Source organism: Triticum urartu, chromosome 3A, assembly GCF_056163025.1.
Source record: "Triticum urartu cultivar PI428250 chromosome 3A, HENAU_Tu73, whole genome shotgun sequence".
In the NCBI taxonomy this organism is placed as follows: domain Eukaryota; kingdom Viridiplantae; phylum Streptophyta; class Magnoliopsida; order Poales; family Poaceae; genus Triticum; species Triticum urartu.
In genome coordinates, this window is record NC_141875.1 from 433,307,798 (window position 1) to 433,324,259 (window position 16,462).

The window sequence follows — 16,462 nt, forward strand, 5'->3', positions numbered from 1 at the left end:
CCTTCTTTGCTGCGTATGTACTGTCGGGCAATTCGTTATCCTTTGGAAGCTTCTTCTTCAATATTTTTAGTAGCTTCTCAAATCCTTTGTCAGCCACAGCATTCTCTGCCTTCCACTGCAGCAATTCCAGTACGGTACCGAGCTTTGTGTTGCCATCTTCGCAATTGGGGTATAACCCTTTTTTGTGATCCTCTAACATGCGATCGAACTTCAACTTCTCCTTTTGACCAATGCATTGCGTTCTTGCATCGACAATGACCCGGCGGAGATCATCATCATCATCGGGCACATCGTGGTTCCTCTTGATCTTCAGCAGCTTCACCCGTTGCAGCATCATTGGCCACATCGTCTGGTTCCTCTTGATTTTCACCAGCTCCCCCCGTTGCAGCATCACCGTATTCAGGGGGCACATAGTTGTCATCGTAGTCTTCTTCTTCGCCGTCTTCCATCATAACCCCTATTTCTCCGTGCCTCGTCCAAACATTATAGTGTGGCATGAAACCCTTGTAAAGCAGGTGGGAGTGAAGGATTTTCCGGTTAGAGTAAGACCTCGTATTCCCACATTCAGTGCATGGACAACACATAAAACCATTCTGCTTGTTTGCCTCAGCCGCATCGAGAAATTCATACACGCCCTTAATGTACTCGCGGGTGTGTCTGTCACCGTACATCCATTGCCGGTTCATCTGCGTGCATTATATATAATTAAGTGTTCAAATTAATAGAAGTTCATCATCACATTAAAACCAAAGTGCATACATAGTTCTCATCTAACAACATATAGCTCTTCAGAGCATCTAATTAATTAAACCATACATTGAAACTATGTAAAACATTTCAATGCGAAAACAAATGCGATCATAATCGCAACCAAGGTAACAATTGATCCAACGGCATAATGATACCAAGCCTCGATATGAATGGCATATTTTCTAATCTTTCTAATCTTCAAGCGCATTGCATCCATCTTGATCTTGTGATCATCGACGACATCCGCAACATGCAACTCCAATATCATCTTCTCCTCCTCAATTTTTTTTATTTTTTCCTTCAACAAATTGTTTTCTTCTTCAACTAAATTTAACCTTTCGACAATAGGGTCGGTTGGCATTTCCGATTCACATACATCCTAGATAAATAAAATCTATGTCACGTTGGTCGGCATAATTTTCATAAACAATAAATGAACCAATAGTTATAAAGATAATATACATACCACATCCGAATCATAGACAGGACGAGGGCTGACGAGGGCGGATACCAAAACCATCGCACTATATAAGATGCAATAATAAATGTAAGAAAATGATACAAGTATCTATCTAAACATACAAGTAAGAATATTTTTCCTTTCAGAAAGAAGATAAGAATAAGAGGCTCACCACGGTGGTGTCGGTGATGAGATCGGCGCGGGTAATCGACGGCGGTGAAGACGGGGACGGGGCGTGACGGACCGCTAAATCTAGACAAATCTCGAGGAAAATGGAGTTTGGAGGTCGAACTTCGAGAGGAGAAAGCTTAAGTAGTGTGGCTTGGGCATTCCATCGAACACCTCATGTGCATAGGAGGTGAGCTAGAGCACCACAAAGCCCTCTCCCCCTCGGCCAGAAAAAACAGAGCACTGTGCTCTGCTCTTGCGCGAGAGGGTATATATAGGCACCTCATTGGTCCCGGTTGGTGACATGAGCCGGGACTAAAGGGGAGCCTTTGGTCCCGGTTCAAGCCACCAACCGGGACCAATGATGATGGGCCAGGAGCGAGGCCCATTGGTCCCGGTTCATCCCATCAATCGGGACCAAAAGGTTCAGATGAACCGGGACTAATGGCCCACATGGCCCGGCCGGCCCCCTGGGCTCACGAACCGGGACCAATGCCCATATTAGTCCCGGTTCTAGACTGAACCGGGATTAATGGGCTGACCCAGCCTGGACCAAAGCCCTGTTTTCTACTAGTGTTAGATAGGTGGCTCAGTTCAGCTCCAGGTTTGGTGTACTGGGAATCGTCATTGGTACGCATGCGTCCAAACGATAAACAGTTTGAACCGCTTATCGTCTGCCAAATCGTTTGTCGACAACGATTGTATCGAATGTTACACGCAAGAGTGAGAGTACATCGCATTGGAGTAAAAGAAATGCTCAGTTTTTCCGTTCCAACATACTGCCAACTACGCAGGACCAAGAGAGAACATAACAACATGATCTTAATGCAATCATACTGGATAGTAGTACCAGGGACGGGAAACGGTGGGGACTGAGAGTGATTTAGTAGAAAGGAAAGAAAAAAAAAAACTAGTGCCTCGGCGATATCTGAGAGCAGGAGGAGGAAATTTAAAAATCGGAGAATCATGCCCTATCAATGTCGATATCCTGAGCAGATCTTCGGTTGTTCGTCCTTGAGTTGTCGAAAGGCGTCTCATGCCCTATCAATGTATCCGAATTCCGAAGAACGGCCGGGGCTCAGGAGCGGAGTCCGTGCATGCCGGAGCCGCCGCCCATCGTTGTCGTAGTGTATCGCCCCGCTGAACTCCAGCGGCTGGCACCTCTGGCCGAGCAGTATCGTTCGCCGCCACAGGCACGGCTCGTCGACGTCGTCGTCGTCCACCGTGCGGCCGTCCTGACCATGCTCCGTGAATCTTTTGCTCGACGGCGCCTTGAGCTTCCTCGTCGTCTTCGGCTTCACGAAAGGGCTGAGGGCGTCGCCGCCGCCGCCGCCGCCGCAGGAGAAGAAGGGTGGGCGGGGATTGACCGAAGAGGACGTGATCCTCTTGTTCCGGCGGCGGAGCCTCAGCCGGCTAGCGATGGAGGAGAGGAGGATGGCCATGGCAGCGAACATGGTGTGATGACGATCCTTTGATTTGCTACTAGGCGGGGTGGGTTTACGAAGGATATTAATATGGGAGCTAGGGTCTGGAAGATCAGCGGACCGTTTGACACCTCGGGATCAGATGAATAAATTCAGGAACAGTATTTCGAAATGGAGTCTATTGCGCAGAAGAGGTTGAAAGCTTAACGGAATCCCTCGCCTGTGCGGCTGCGCCGTTCGGCTGGCTCGTCTGCCTCGTGCGCGGTGTGAGTGACCAGAGTGGTTTACACTCCAGGCTGACTGCAGCATGGCAACGTGGCCGTCTCGTGCACTTTTATTTACGTATGATTTTCCTCACTAATCTTGTTTTTTCTTTTCTTGCCTGAATCACTAATCTTGTTTGAAATACAGCGTAATGCAGGGTCTTATTTGTCAAGACAAACGTGCGTTTGTCCTCCAGTGGGCAGTGGAACTGTTGAGAAGAGTCAAGAAAGCCACGGAGGAAGCACTTGCCTTCCACGGCACTACCACCACCAGTACACGCGCCAGCTTCTCGGTTCTCGCCTAGGAGCAACAACAATGGCCATCACTTCTCTGCAGCTGCCCTCTCAGATCCACGGCCTTACTCCTGCTAGAAATGGGCGCACCCGCACAAGGTCACGGGCTACTCTGCTTAGCTGCAAACACAACCAGGTACGCACTGAATTTAAGGAATCATTTTTGCGGCTCATCAGAATTATTCTACCACATGAACACATCGAATCTATAGTAAGCCGGGGCAAGTTCTGAATGATTCGATGTGTTAGCAGTAGCCAGTTGATAGATCCGATGTGTCTCTTTTGTATGCCTCGCTTGATTGGCTGCCGCTTACAGTAATTTTAGAGATACAAGTTTCGTAACCAGAAAAGCACACTTCTCTCTGCAAATATCAGATCAGGGATATGAGCAGAGTAGCGTGCCGTCGAGTGAGCAAAGGGAGGGAACATCCTACAATTTTCTCTACTGATTCCTGTGTTTTTGTTTTGACAGGTTGAATGAGTAGCTTGGTAAGAGTTTGTAAATCCTGTACGTACTTTCCGTATTGGTCCTCCAGCAGATCCCCAGCCAACATCCTAGATCTTCACTCATACAATGTCCAGTAGAGAAACTTCTAGGATGTTCCATGGCACTCCTTATATAAGTTAATGAAAATTACAACATTTATAGACTATGATTATATTGTTAATGTCATGGTACTCCCCAACATTTGGGGACAGTACGCCATGACACTTAGTTGAAGTACTACTGGTTATCTTACCTAGATTTTTTGACTAAATGTATGGTGCGTATTCATTTGAGGGTAGTGTGAACGAACTCTTCAGTCTTTAAGTTTTCATGCATATACTCGTTGCTGTGTGCAAACTGATGCAGAGACAGTTCTGTCCACTTTTTAGAAGATATACACGTATAGAGCATCAAAACTTCGATTCTAGTCCTGCTTTATCTCTACGTAAATTGTTAAGATGTGTATCCTGTCATCTAATCACACTTGGACTGAAGCCAATTTTCTCTTGTAGACAGAGTTATCATGTCAAGGTTGTCACTTTCGTGCGTGATTTAATTATTACTAACCTCTGTCGAGGCTTGAACTGCCCCTGTTACTTATCAGTTTAGCACTTGTTTCTGCAGTCAACCATTGTCCAAGTAGCCAGCAGGACATCCCGCAGAGGTACCCTGGCATACATTTCGTCTGCCTTCTTTGCAATGTTCCTGGTGGCTGAACATGCTGAAGCTAGAACCTCCAGACAAGAGAACAAGAGGAAAGTAATGGAGAAGTTGGAGAAGGTCCGGGAGGAGGCCCTGAGCTCAAAGGAGAAGAAAGAGGACACGAGCAAGGAGTCTGTGGCGAACTTGTTGATCCCTCCTACTTTGGTCGATGCTTACATCTGAAAGGCATCGTTTCGTTGTAAATCTTATGTTTATGCTAAGTGCTATACTTAACACTATTCTGAATGTACTAATAACAATTGGAACCAAGCAACCTTGCAAAAGAACTTTCCTGTTCCTCGCTGCATTGTTTTTCATGACTATGTTGTACTTTTTTTTTGGAAAATTCTGATTTATTCATCTTCGATAATGGCAGTATAATGAACATCACAAATAATAAAAAGTACATTCATATCCTTAAACCACATAGCGAGGACTACAAACACTAAAGCGAGTTGAGAGCATGCCGCCGCTGTAGCCTCTTCCTCACCCGAGCCAGGCAAAACTTGTTGTAATATATAGTTGGGAAGTCGTCGTGCTCAGGCCCCATAGAATTAGCACACAGAACAACAATAATCACCAATGAAGAACAACAACAATCACCAATGAAGAGTAGCTTAGATTGAAAAGTAGCGTAGATCAAAATGATTAAACCTGAAGACACACGAATATAGGCGAACGACGACTAAATCCGAGCAAATTCATCAAAGACAGATCTATCGAGACACACCTTCACACGCCCATTGACGATGCTAAACGCGCCAACAAGGTGGGGGTTAGGCGGGAAGAACCTTATTCCATCTTCAGGAAGCCGTTGACGTCTCACCTTTTCGAGCAGGACACAAACTCTAACAAAACTCGAAGAAACATCTAAAAATAAAGCCCTTCTACTGGCAAGGGTTAACATCCACTGCGTCCCCATGGCCCTAAGGCCACCAAAGACGAGGCGGACCGGCGGCGGCGCTGATGGGAGACAAAGAAACTCTAATCTTTCTTTGAAGAGGAACCTTTTCTAAGGTATTACTACAATGATTATCTTTGTGACGTATTGTACTCCCTTGATACATACAAGAACAAAAGCTGATAGACATGGAGTTGATCTAGTTTCTATTTTATACGAGATAAAAACTTTTGGTGAGAATACTTGGTGATTCTTTTATTTGAGAGAAGAAAGCATATTTGAGTGTTTTTTTTGAATCGGGAGGTTTTTCTTCTAGTATAGGAGTGAGATTTGAATCTCCATCTATAAAACCGAAATCACTAGTTAGAGGGTACCCCACGAAGGTCACTTCGCATGGCGGCCCAGCGCGGCAAGTGTCGCAACTTCGTGCGTCGAGAGGATTTCCCGTTGCGCTCTGTTGTTGACATGTGGTATAATGAGAGATGACCGTGCATGTTTCTTGTTTCCGGTATCCAGCTTCCGGTTTCAGGATTTCTATTTTCACTTTAGTCCTTAAGCCTTTAGATTTCTTAACCTACCTTCTGTATTCCGCCATCCGTGTTTCTTCCTCACCCTCGCACCGCCGCCGCACTTGTTTCCTCCACCTTTGCTATTGCCTCTCGCGCCGTCGCCTCCTATTGTTTTTCCTCCACCCCCGGTCCTTTGACGGCCGTCGCCTCCTCTCTTGCTCTGCCTCGATCGTCTTCTCTGTTGAATTCCTAATTTTATGTGGGTTGTGGTTAGTTTGTTACTTCCATTGCTCTCACTTTTTCAATTTCTTTTTTCCATTATATTTCTGTGATAAGGAGTTTATGGGGTAAAAATTGGTGGTGCTTTCAATTCTATGAAATGATAGCTTTCAACTTGATGAAAACATGTTTATTGATTCAGTTATTAGTAATTTATCTCTTTTTTTTCTTCTGTTTTTGTAGCCATGGCTTGCCCTTCTTCCCACAGGCAAATGGCTCTTGCCCCCGGCCAGTTCACTATGGTCCTAGATGGGTGGCGCTCGAGGTGTGAGATAAGTTCAACAATTTCTTGAGTTGATATTTTTGTAATAAGTGTGGTGATGTATAGTTAGTTCTAGTTTCGTTATTATGCATAATTAGCTCTAGGTTTATTCTTATGCATGTTTGTTGTTCAATGTGACTTTGCATAATTGGATAAGTTTCACTGATAATTAGTTGATGACATTAATTGTAAAATTTTAGTTGTTTTTCATTTATTGGGTTTTGTTTGTTCTTCGTGTGTAATGCCAGGGCTCATCTTGCATAGTACATTGAGCAATGCAGGTCTTTAGCTACTCAGAGGAGAGGGGCAGGGATACTAAACCTGGCCTTCACACTTCTGAGGGTATACCATATGGTAAAATCAGTAGAAAATTTCATGGTCCTAACTGGGAGGAAGTAGTTGTTGATTACGGATTTCGTCCTCGTGATTCATTGATTGTTGGACTTGAGAATTTTGGGATGTTCCTTGATGTTGACATTTATGGTTGTGCAATATTGTTGCTCTCTTTACCTTGGGTTGGTAAGTTGTTGGTATTCTTTGTGTATTTTTATCGACAAACACCAGGTTTGTCTCATGTCTCATTTCCCCTCTTTTGTATCCTTTGTAGCTCTTGAGGAACTTAGTGAACCTGAAAGGAGCTTGTTGACACCTGCTTTCACACTTGCGGGGTCAATCTTAACTATCACTAGTTATTCTCCATGACACATGCTCTCTTTAGTGACAACTACATAGTGTATCATCCTTTTGTGCATAAGTCGAGTGTTGCTAATGTTAACCACCATCACATGGTCATTCTCTACAGTGAATTCCAACTCTCGTGGTTATTTTCCCGACAATACGTATGGGGATGTGCATAGAGGAGCACATTGATTACCAAAGATGCAAATGGGTGTATACACAAGAAATTATACATACTCATGCCCTCAACGATGGAGATAATACCCTACTTCATGTGTGTTGTTTTCTTCCTTGTGTATAGGATGAGTACAAATGATGTCACCTATTACCCTCCTTGGCTTATATTGAGTGTGACATGAAGAGCAGCAATAACTGTCAGTACAATAAATATGGTTAATGATACATTGATGGCTGAATATTACTACATACGATTACTACAAAAGGTAACGTCATTTTTTATTTCCAAGGTAACACCATTAGTTGATGAATCATAGTGGTCGTGGGAGATGCATCTTGTAACGTCCATCAGTTGACTTGTCGTTGGTCTGACTGATGCCTTGAGACTGAATGAGGATCATTGCTCCACTGCTGCCTGACTGGACAATCATGTCTGATTGATAGCACCACTTCCATTGGTTACGACTCTTCTTTATTGCAGCTAACTAGATCATAGCGTCTCTGAGCCTGGAAGCTGGGTCATGTGTCATTAGGGGCCTACTCCGTAAGGCTTCCCTTTGTTTGTCATGTAGTATTGTGACATACAATCTTCAAATATTTTATAGCTATAATTAGGATGAGCTACAAAAATTAAATTTACATCCACATTTTTTTGAGAGAACAATAGTAGTTTATTCCATTATGGTAGGGCTACAATCCCTCGGCAAGAGTTCCTCAATACATGGGGTTCCTCTTTCGAGCGTGGCTCGCTCAGAGCGACTATACCTTGCCAGACAATTTGCAACACTATTTTGAGACCTATGTAGTTTTTGTGGAATAAATACTCTACCAATCATTAGAGACTTAATCTCGGCTACTAAGTGACCATAATCCGAACGATCTAAACTAGAATCGGAAATAGAAGAAAGGGCAGTCTACTAATCAAACTGAACCATGACCGGTAGCTCCGTATGTTGACGAGCAAGCACCAAAACTGATCTTAATAGCATGGATCTCCGCCTCCGATGCGTCGTTACAATTGAACAGATAGAGGTACGTGACAAAGATGACCGATCCATCGTGTCTCTATAGAATCATCCTAGCTGTCGTCGTACCATCCTCCTCGCGAAATGACCCATCCACCAAGAGTGTCGCGGAGCTGCATGGAGTGTAGGCCACGGGAGCACCTGGGTCGGCGGGTGATGCTTCGAACGCTCTTCATTGTCCATCACTAACATATTTCCTTTTAGCATATCTTCTCTAGAGTATTTTTGAGCTAGCTATAACTAACAAGAAAATCCGCACATGCAGCCATAGGGTGGTCTCCTTTCCATGAGTGATATCAGATACCGGGTCCGTCAAACTCTCCATACCAACATAATGGCCATATCTCAGCAACTCAATAGCAGCAGCTGTTGGAAATATGCCCTAGAGGCAATAATAAAATGGTTATTATTATATTTCTTTGTTCATGATAATTGTCTATTGTTCATGCTATAATTGTGTTATCCGGAAATCGTAATACATGTGTGAATACATAGACCACAACACGTCCCTAGTGAGCCTCTAGTTGACTAGCTCGTTGATCAAAAGATAGTCATGGTTTCCTAACTATGGACATTGGATGTCATTAATAACGGGATCACATCATTAGGAGAATGATGTGATGGACAAGACCCAATACTAAGCTTAGCTCAAAGATCGTGCAGTTCGTTTGCTGTAGCTTTTCTGAATGTCAAGTATCATTTCCTTAGACCATGAGATTGTGCAACTCTCGGATACCGTAGGAGTGCCTTGGGTGTGCCAAATGTCACAACGTAACTAGGTGACTATAAAGGTACATTACAGGTATCTCTGAAAGTGTTTGTTGGATTGGCACGAATCGAGACTGGGATTTGTCACTCTGACGGAGAGGTATCTCTGGGCCCACTCAGTAATGCATCATCATAATGAGCTCAAAGTGATCAAGTGATTGATCACGGGATCATGCATTACGGTATGAGTAAAGTGACTTTCCGGTAACGAGACTGAACAAGGTATTGGGATACCGACGATCGAGTCTCGGGCAAGTAACGTACCGGTTGACAAAGGGAATTGTATACGGATTGATTGAATCCTCGATATCGTGGTTCATCCGATGAGATCATCGTGGAACATGTGGGAGCCAACATGGGTATCCAGATCCCGCTGTTGGTTATTGACCGGAGAGTCGTCTCGGTCATGTCTGCATGTCTCCCGAACCCGTAGGGTCTACACACTTAAGGTTCGGTGACGCTAGGTTGTTAGGAAGACGTGTATGTGATTACCGAATGTTGTTAGGAGTCCCGGATGAGATCCAGGACGTCACGAGGAGTTCCAGAATGGTCCGGAGGTAAAAATTTATATATGGGAAGTTGTCATATGGTCGCCGGAAAGTTTCGGGGGCATATCGGTATTGTACCGGGGCCACCGGAGGGGTTCCGGGGGTCCACCGGGAGGGTCCACCTCTTCCGGAGGGCCTTATGGGCTGTATGGAGAAGGGAACCAGCCCAAGTGGGCTGAGGTGCCACACCCCCCTAGGGCCCATGCGCCTAGGGTTGGGGGAAACCCTAAGGGGGGCGCCCCCTTGCTTGGGGGGCAAGCCCCCCTCCCCTTGGTCGTCCCCCCTCTAGATCTCATGTAGAGGGGGCCGGCCCCCTTCCCCTTTCCCCTATAAATAGAGGGGTGAGGGGAGGGCTGCACACAACATCCAAGGCGCAGCCCCTCTCCTCCTCCATAAGAGCTTGGCGAAGCCCTGCCGGAGTACTGCAGCTTCATCACCACCACGCCGTCGTGCTGCTGTTGGAGCCCTCTTCACTAACCTCTCCCTCCTCCTTGCTGGATCAAGGCGCGGGAGGCGTCCTCGCTCCGTACGTGTGTTGAACACGGAGGTGCCGTCCGTTCGGCACTAGGATCTTCGGTGATTTGGATCACGTCGAGTATGACTCCATCAATCCCGTTCTCTTGAACGCTTCCGCTCGTGATATACAAGGGTATGTAGATGCACTCCTCTCTCCATCGTTGCTATATGACTCCATAGATTGATCTTGGTGATGCGTAGAAAATTTTAAAATTCTGCTACGTTCCCCAACAGTGGTATCAGAGCTAGGTCTATGCGTAGTTACTATGCACGAGTAGAACACAAAGTAGTTGTGGGCGTCGATATTGTCAATTTGCTTGCCGTTACTAGTCTTATCTTGATTCGGCGGCATCGTGGGATGAAGCGGCCCGGACCAACCTTACACGTACGCTTACGTGAGACCGGTTCCACCGACTGACATGCACTAGTTGCATAAGGTGGTTGGCGGGTGTCTGTCTCTCCCACTTTAGTCGGATCGGATTCGATGAACAGGGTCCTTATGAAGGGTAAATAGAAATTGGCAATTCACATTGTGGTTTTGGCGTAGGTAAGAAATGTTCTTGCTAGAAACCTATAGCACGTAAAAACTTGCAACAACAATTAGAGAACGTCTAACTTGTTTTTGCAGCAAGTGTTTTGTGATGTGATATGGCCAAAGGTTGTGATGAATGATGAATGATATATGTGATGTATGAGATTGATCATGTTCTTGTAATAGGAATCACGACTTGCATGTCGATGAGTATGACAACCGGCAGGAGCCATAGGAGTTGTCTTAATTTATTTATGACCTGCGTATCAACATAAACGTCATGTAATTACTTTACTTTATTGCTAAACCGTTAGCCATAGTAGTAGAAGTAATAGTTGACGTGACAACTTCAAGAAGACACGATGATGGAGATCATGGTGTCATGCCGGTGACAACGATGATCATGGAGCCCCGAAGATGGAGATCAAAGGAGCAAATGATATTGGCCATATCATGTCACTATTTGATTGCATGTGATGTTTATCATGTTTTACATCTTATTTGCTTAGAACGGCGATAGCTTAAATAAGATGATCCCTCGTAATAATTTCAAGAAAGTGTTCCCCCTAACTGTGCACCGTTGCGAAGGTTCGTTGTTTTGAAGCACCATGTGATGATCGGGTGTGATAGATTCTAACATTCGAATACAACGGGTGTAAGCCAGATTTACACACGCAATACACTTAGGTTGACTTGACGAGCCTAGCATGTACAGACATGGCCTCGGAACACAGAAGACCGAAAGGTCGAGCATGAGTCGTATAGAAGATACGATCAACATGAAGATGTTCACCGATGTTGACTAGTCCGTCTCACGTGATGATCGGACACGGCCTAGTTAACTCGGATCATGTTATACTTAGATGACTAGAGGGATGTCTATCTGAGTGGGAGTTCATTGAATAATTTCATTAGATGAACTTAATTATCATGAACTTAGTCTAAAATCTTTACAATATGTCTTGTAGATCAAATGGCCCACGTTGTCCTCAACTTCAACGCGTTCCTAGAGAAAACCAAGCTGAAAGACGATGGCAGCAATTATACGGACTGGGTCTGGAACCTGAGGATCATCCTCATAGCTGCCAAGAAAGATTATGTCCTAGAAGCACCGCTAGGTGACGCACCCGTCCCACAGAACCAAGACGTTATGAACTCTTGGCAGACACGTGCTGATGATTACTTCCTCGTTCAGTGTGGCATGCTTTACAGCTTAGAACCAGGGCTCCAAAAGAGTTTTGAGAGACAGGGAGCATATGAGATGTTCGAAGAGCTGAAAATGGTTTTTCAAGCTCATGCCCGGGTCGAGAGATATGAAGTCTCTGACAAGTTCTTCAGCTGTAAGATGGAGGAAAATAGTTCTGTCAGTGAGCACATACTCAAAATGTCTGGGTTGCATAACCGCTTGACACAGCTGGGAGTTAATCTCCCGGATGACGCGGTCATTGACAGAATCCTTCAGTCGCTTCCACCGAGCTACAAGAGCTTTGTGATGAACTTCAATATGCAGGGGATGGAAAAAACCATTCCTGAAGTATTTTCAATGCTGAAATCAGCAGAGATAGAAGTCAAAAAGGAACATCAAGTGTTGATGGTGAATAAAACCACTAAGTTCAAGAAAGGCAAGGGTAAGAAGAACTTCAAGAAGGACGGTAAGGGAGTTGCCGCGCTCGGCAAGCAAGCTGCCGGGAAGAAGCCAAAGAATGGACCCAAGCCCGAGACTGAGTGTTTTTATTGCAAGGGAAGTGGTCACTGGAAGCGGAACTGCCCCAAATACTTAGCGGACAAGAAGGCCGGCATCACGAAAGGTATATGTGATATACATGTAATTGATGTGTACCTTACCAGTACTCGTAGTAGCTCCTGGGTATTTGATACCGGTGCGGTTGCTCAAATTTGTAACTCAAAGCAGGAGCTGCGGAATAAACAGAGACTGGCGAAGGACGAGGTGACGATGCGCGTTGGGAATGGTTCCAAGGTAGATGTGATCGCCGTCGGCACGCTACCTCTACATTTACCTACAGGATTAGTTTTAAACCTCAATAATTGTTATTTAGTGCCAGCTTTGAGCATGAACATTGTATCAGGATCTCGTTTAATACGAGATGGCTACTCATTTAAATCCGAGAATAATGGTTGTTCTATTTATATGAGAGATATGTTTTATGGTCATGCTCCGATGGTGAATGGTTTATTCTTAATGAATCTCGAGCGTAATGCTACACATATTCATAGTGTGAATACCAAAAGATGTAAGGTTGATAATGATAGTCCCACATACTTGTGGCACTGCCACCTTGGTCACATAGGTGTCAAACACATGAAGAAGCTCCATGCAGATGGACTTTTAGAGTCTCTTGATTACAAATCATTTGACACGTGCGAACCATGCTTCATGGGTAAGATGACCAAGACTCCGTTCTCAGGAACAATGGAGCGAGCAACCAACTTATTGGAAATCGTACATACTGATGTGTGCGGTCCAATGAGTGTTGAGGCTCGTGGTGGCTATCATTATGTTCTCACCCTCACTGATGACTTGAGTAGATATGGGTATGTCTACTTAATGAAACACAAGTCTGAGACCTTTGAAAAGTTCAAGGAATTTCAGAGTGAGGTTGAGAATCAACGTGACAGGAAAATCAAGTTCTTGCAATCAGATCGTGGGGGGGAATACTTGAGTCATGAATTTGGCACACACTTAAGAAAATGTGGAATAGTTTCACAACTAACGCCGCCTGGAACACCTCAGCGTAATGGTGTGTCCGAACGTCGTAATCGTACTCTATTAGATATGGTGCGATCTATGATGTCTCTTACCGATTTACCGCTATCATTTTGGGGCTATGCTTTAGAGACTGCCGCATTCACTTTAAATAGGGCTCCGTCGAAATCCGTTGAGACGACACCGTATGAATTATGGTTTGGGAAGAAACCTAAGCTGTCGTTTCTAAAAGTTTGGGGATGCGATGCTTATGTCAAGAAGCTTCAACCTGAAAAGCTCGAACCCAAGTCGGAAAAATGCATCTTCATAGGATACCCTAAAGAAACTGTTGGGTATACCTTCTACCTCAGATCCGAAGGCAAGATCTTTGTTGCCAAGAATGGGTCCTTTCTAGAGAAAGAGTTTCTCTCGAAAGAAATAAGTGGGAGGAAGGTAGAACTTGATGAAGTATTACCTCTTGAACCGGTAAGTGGCGCAACTCAAGAAAATGTTCCTGAGGTGCCTGCACCGACTGGAGAGGAAGTTGATAATGATCATGAAACTTCAGATCAAGTTGCTACTGAACTTCGTAGGTCCACAAGGACACGTTCCGCACCAGAGTGGTACGGCAACCCTGTCTTGGAAATCATGTTGTTAGACAACGGTGAACCTTCGAACTATGAAGAAGCGATGGCGGGCCCGGATTCCGACAAATGGCTGGAAGCCATGAAATCCGAGATAGGATCCATGTATGAAAACGAAGTATGGACTTTGACTGACTTGCCCGTTGACCGGCGAGCCATAGAAAATAAATGGATCTTTAAGAAGAAGACAGACGCGGATGGTAATGTGACCATCTATAAAGCTCGGCTTGTCGCTAAGGGTTATCGACAAGTTCAAGGGGTTGACTACGATGAGACTTTCTCACCCATAGCAAAGCTGAAGTCCGTCTGAATCATGTTAGCAATTGCCGCATTCTATGATTATGAGATATGGCAAATGGACGTCAAAACGGCATTCCTTAATGGTTTCCTTAAGGAAGAATTGTATATGATGCAGCCGGAAGGTTTTGTCGATTCTAAGTATGCTGACAAGGTGTGCAAGCTCCAACGCTCGATTTATGGGCTGGTGCAAGCATCTCGGAGTTGGAACATTCGCTTTGATGAGATGATTAAAGCGTTTGGGTTTATGCAGACTTATGGAGAAGCCTGCATTTACAAGAAAGTGAGTGGGAGCTCTGTAGCATTTCTCATATTGTATGTGGATGACATACTGTTGATGGGAAATGATATAGAATTCTTGGAAAGCATAAAGGCCTACTTGAACAAGTGTTTTTCAATGAAGGACCTTGGAGAAGCTGCTTATATATTAGGGATCAAGATCTATAGTGATAGATCGATACGCCTCATTGGTCTTTCACAGAGTACGTACCTTGACAAGATATTGAAGAAGTTCAAAATGGATCAGTCAAAGAAGGGGTTATTGCCTGTATTGCAAGGTACGAGATTGAGCACGGCTCAATGCCCGACCACGGCAGAAGATAGAGAAAAGATGAGTGTCGTCCCCTATGCCTCGGCCATAGGATCTATCATGTATGCTATGCTGTGTACCAGACCTGATATAAACCTTGCCGTAAGTTTGGTAGGAAGGTACCAAAGTAATCCCGGCATGGAACACTGGACAGCGGTCAAGAATATCCTGAAGTACCTGAAAAGGACTAAAGAAATGTTTCTCGTTTATGGAGGTGACGAAGAGCTCGTCGTAAAGGGTTACGTCGATGCTAGCTTTGACACAGATCTGGATGACTCTAAGTCACAAACCGGATACGTGTATATTTTGAATGGTGGGGCAGTAAGCTGGTGCAGTTGCAAGCAAAGCGTTATGGCGGGATCTACATGTGAAGCGGAGTACATGGCAGCCTCGGAGGCAGCACAAGAAGCAGTCTGGGTGAAGGAGTTCATTATCGACCTAGGAGTCATACCCAAAGCGTCGAGCCCGATGACTCTCTTCTGTGACAACACTGGAGCTATTGCCCTTGCCAAGGAGCCCAGGTTTCACAGGAAGACCAGGCATATCAAGAGTCGCTTCAACTCCATTCGTGAAAGTGTTCAAAATGGAGACATAGAGATTTGTAAAGTACATACGGACCTGAATGTAGCAGATCTGTTGACTAAACCTCTCCCTAGAGCAAAACATGATCAACACCAGAACTGCATGGGTGTTCGATTCATCACAATATAACTAGAATATTGACTCTAGTGCAAGTGGGAGACTGTTGGAAATATGCCCTAGAGGCAATAATAAAATGGTTATTATTATATTTCTTTGTTCATGATAATTGTCTATTGTTCATGCTATAATTGTGTTATCCGGAAATCGTAATACATGTGTGAATACATAGACCACAACACGTCCCTAGTGAGCCCCTAGTTGTCTAGCTCGTTGATCAAAAGATAGTCATGGTTTCCTGATATGGACATTGGATGTCATTGATAACGGGATCACATCATTAGGAGAATGATGTGATGGACAAGACCCAATCCTAAGCTTAGCTCAAAGATCGTGTAGTTCGTTTGCTGTAGCTTTTCTGAATGTCAAGTATCATTTCCTTAGACCATGAGATTGTGCAACTCCCGGATACCGTAGGAGTGCCTTGGGTGTGCCAAACGTCACAACGTAACTAGGTGACTATAAAGGTACATTACAGGTATCTCCGAAAATGTCTGTTGGGTTGGCACGAATCGAGACTGGGATTTGTCACTCCGTATGACGGAGAGGTATCTCTGGGCCCACTCGGTAATGCATCATCATAATGAGCTCAAAGTGATCAAGTGATTGATCACGGGATCATGCATTACGGTACGAGTAAAGTGACTTGCCGGTAACGATACCGAACAAGGTATTGGGATACCGACGATCGAGTCTCGGGCAAGTAACGTACCGATTGACAAAGGGAATTGTATACGGATTGATTGAATCCTCGACATCGTGGTTCATCCAATGAGATCATCGTGG

General features: G+C 44.7%; 2 protein-coding genes across 2 annotated transcripts; one reads left to right on the forward strand and one right to left on the reverse strand.

Annotated features, from left to right (window-relative positions):
• Nucleotides 1–2,182: 2,182 nt before the first annotated feature.
• On the reverse strand, nucleotides 2,183–3,087 carry LOC125544237 (uncharacterized). The gene has a single exon (XM_048707853.2). It carries the CDS (start codon nucleotides 2,830–2,832, stop codon nucleotides 2,413–2,415), a length of 420 nt encoding a protein of 139 aa, XP_048563810.1. The 5' UTR covers nucleotides 2,833–3,087; the 3' UTR covers nucleotides 2,183–2,412.
• Nucleotides 3,088–3,293: 206 nt separating this feature from the next.
• Nucleotides 3,294–4,835, forward strand: LOC125544238 (uncharacterized). Its single transcript, XM_048707854.2, has 2 exons — nucleotides 3,294–3,495; nucleotides 4,471–4,835. The coding sequence occupies exons 1-2, from the start codon at nucleotides 3,382–3,384 to the stop codon at nucleotides 4,729–4,731; spliced, it is 375 nt and encodes a 124-aa protein (XP_048563811.1). The 5' UTR covers nucleotides 3,294–3,381; the 3' UTR covers nucleotides 4,732–4,835.
• The last annotated feature ends 11,627 nt before the right edge of the window (nucleotides 4,836–16,462 follow it).

Bases quoted from the DNA above. Each gene is read 5' to 3' on its own strand.
- LOC125544237 (XM_048707853.2), bottom strand. From the start codon at position 2,832: ATGTTCGCTGCCATGGCCATCCTCCTCTCCTCCATCGCTAGCCGGCTG.
- LOC125544238 (XM_048707854.2), top strand. From the start codon at position 3,382: ATGGCCATCACTTCTCTGCAGCTGCCCTCTCAGATCCACGGCCTTACT. The intron at 3,496-4,470 runs GTACGCACTGAA...TTGTTTCTGCAG, and splicing joins TTAGCTGCAAACACAACCAG to TCAACCATTGTCCAAGTAGC.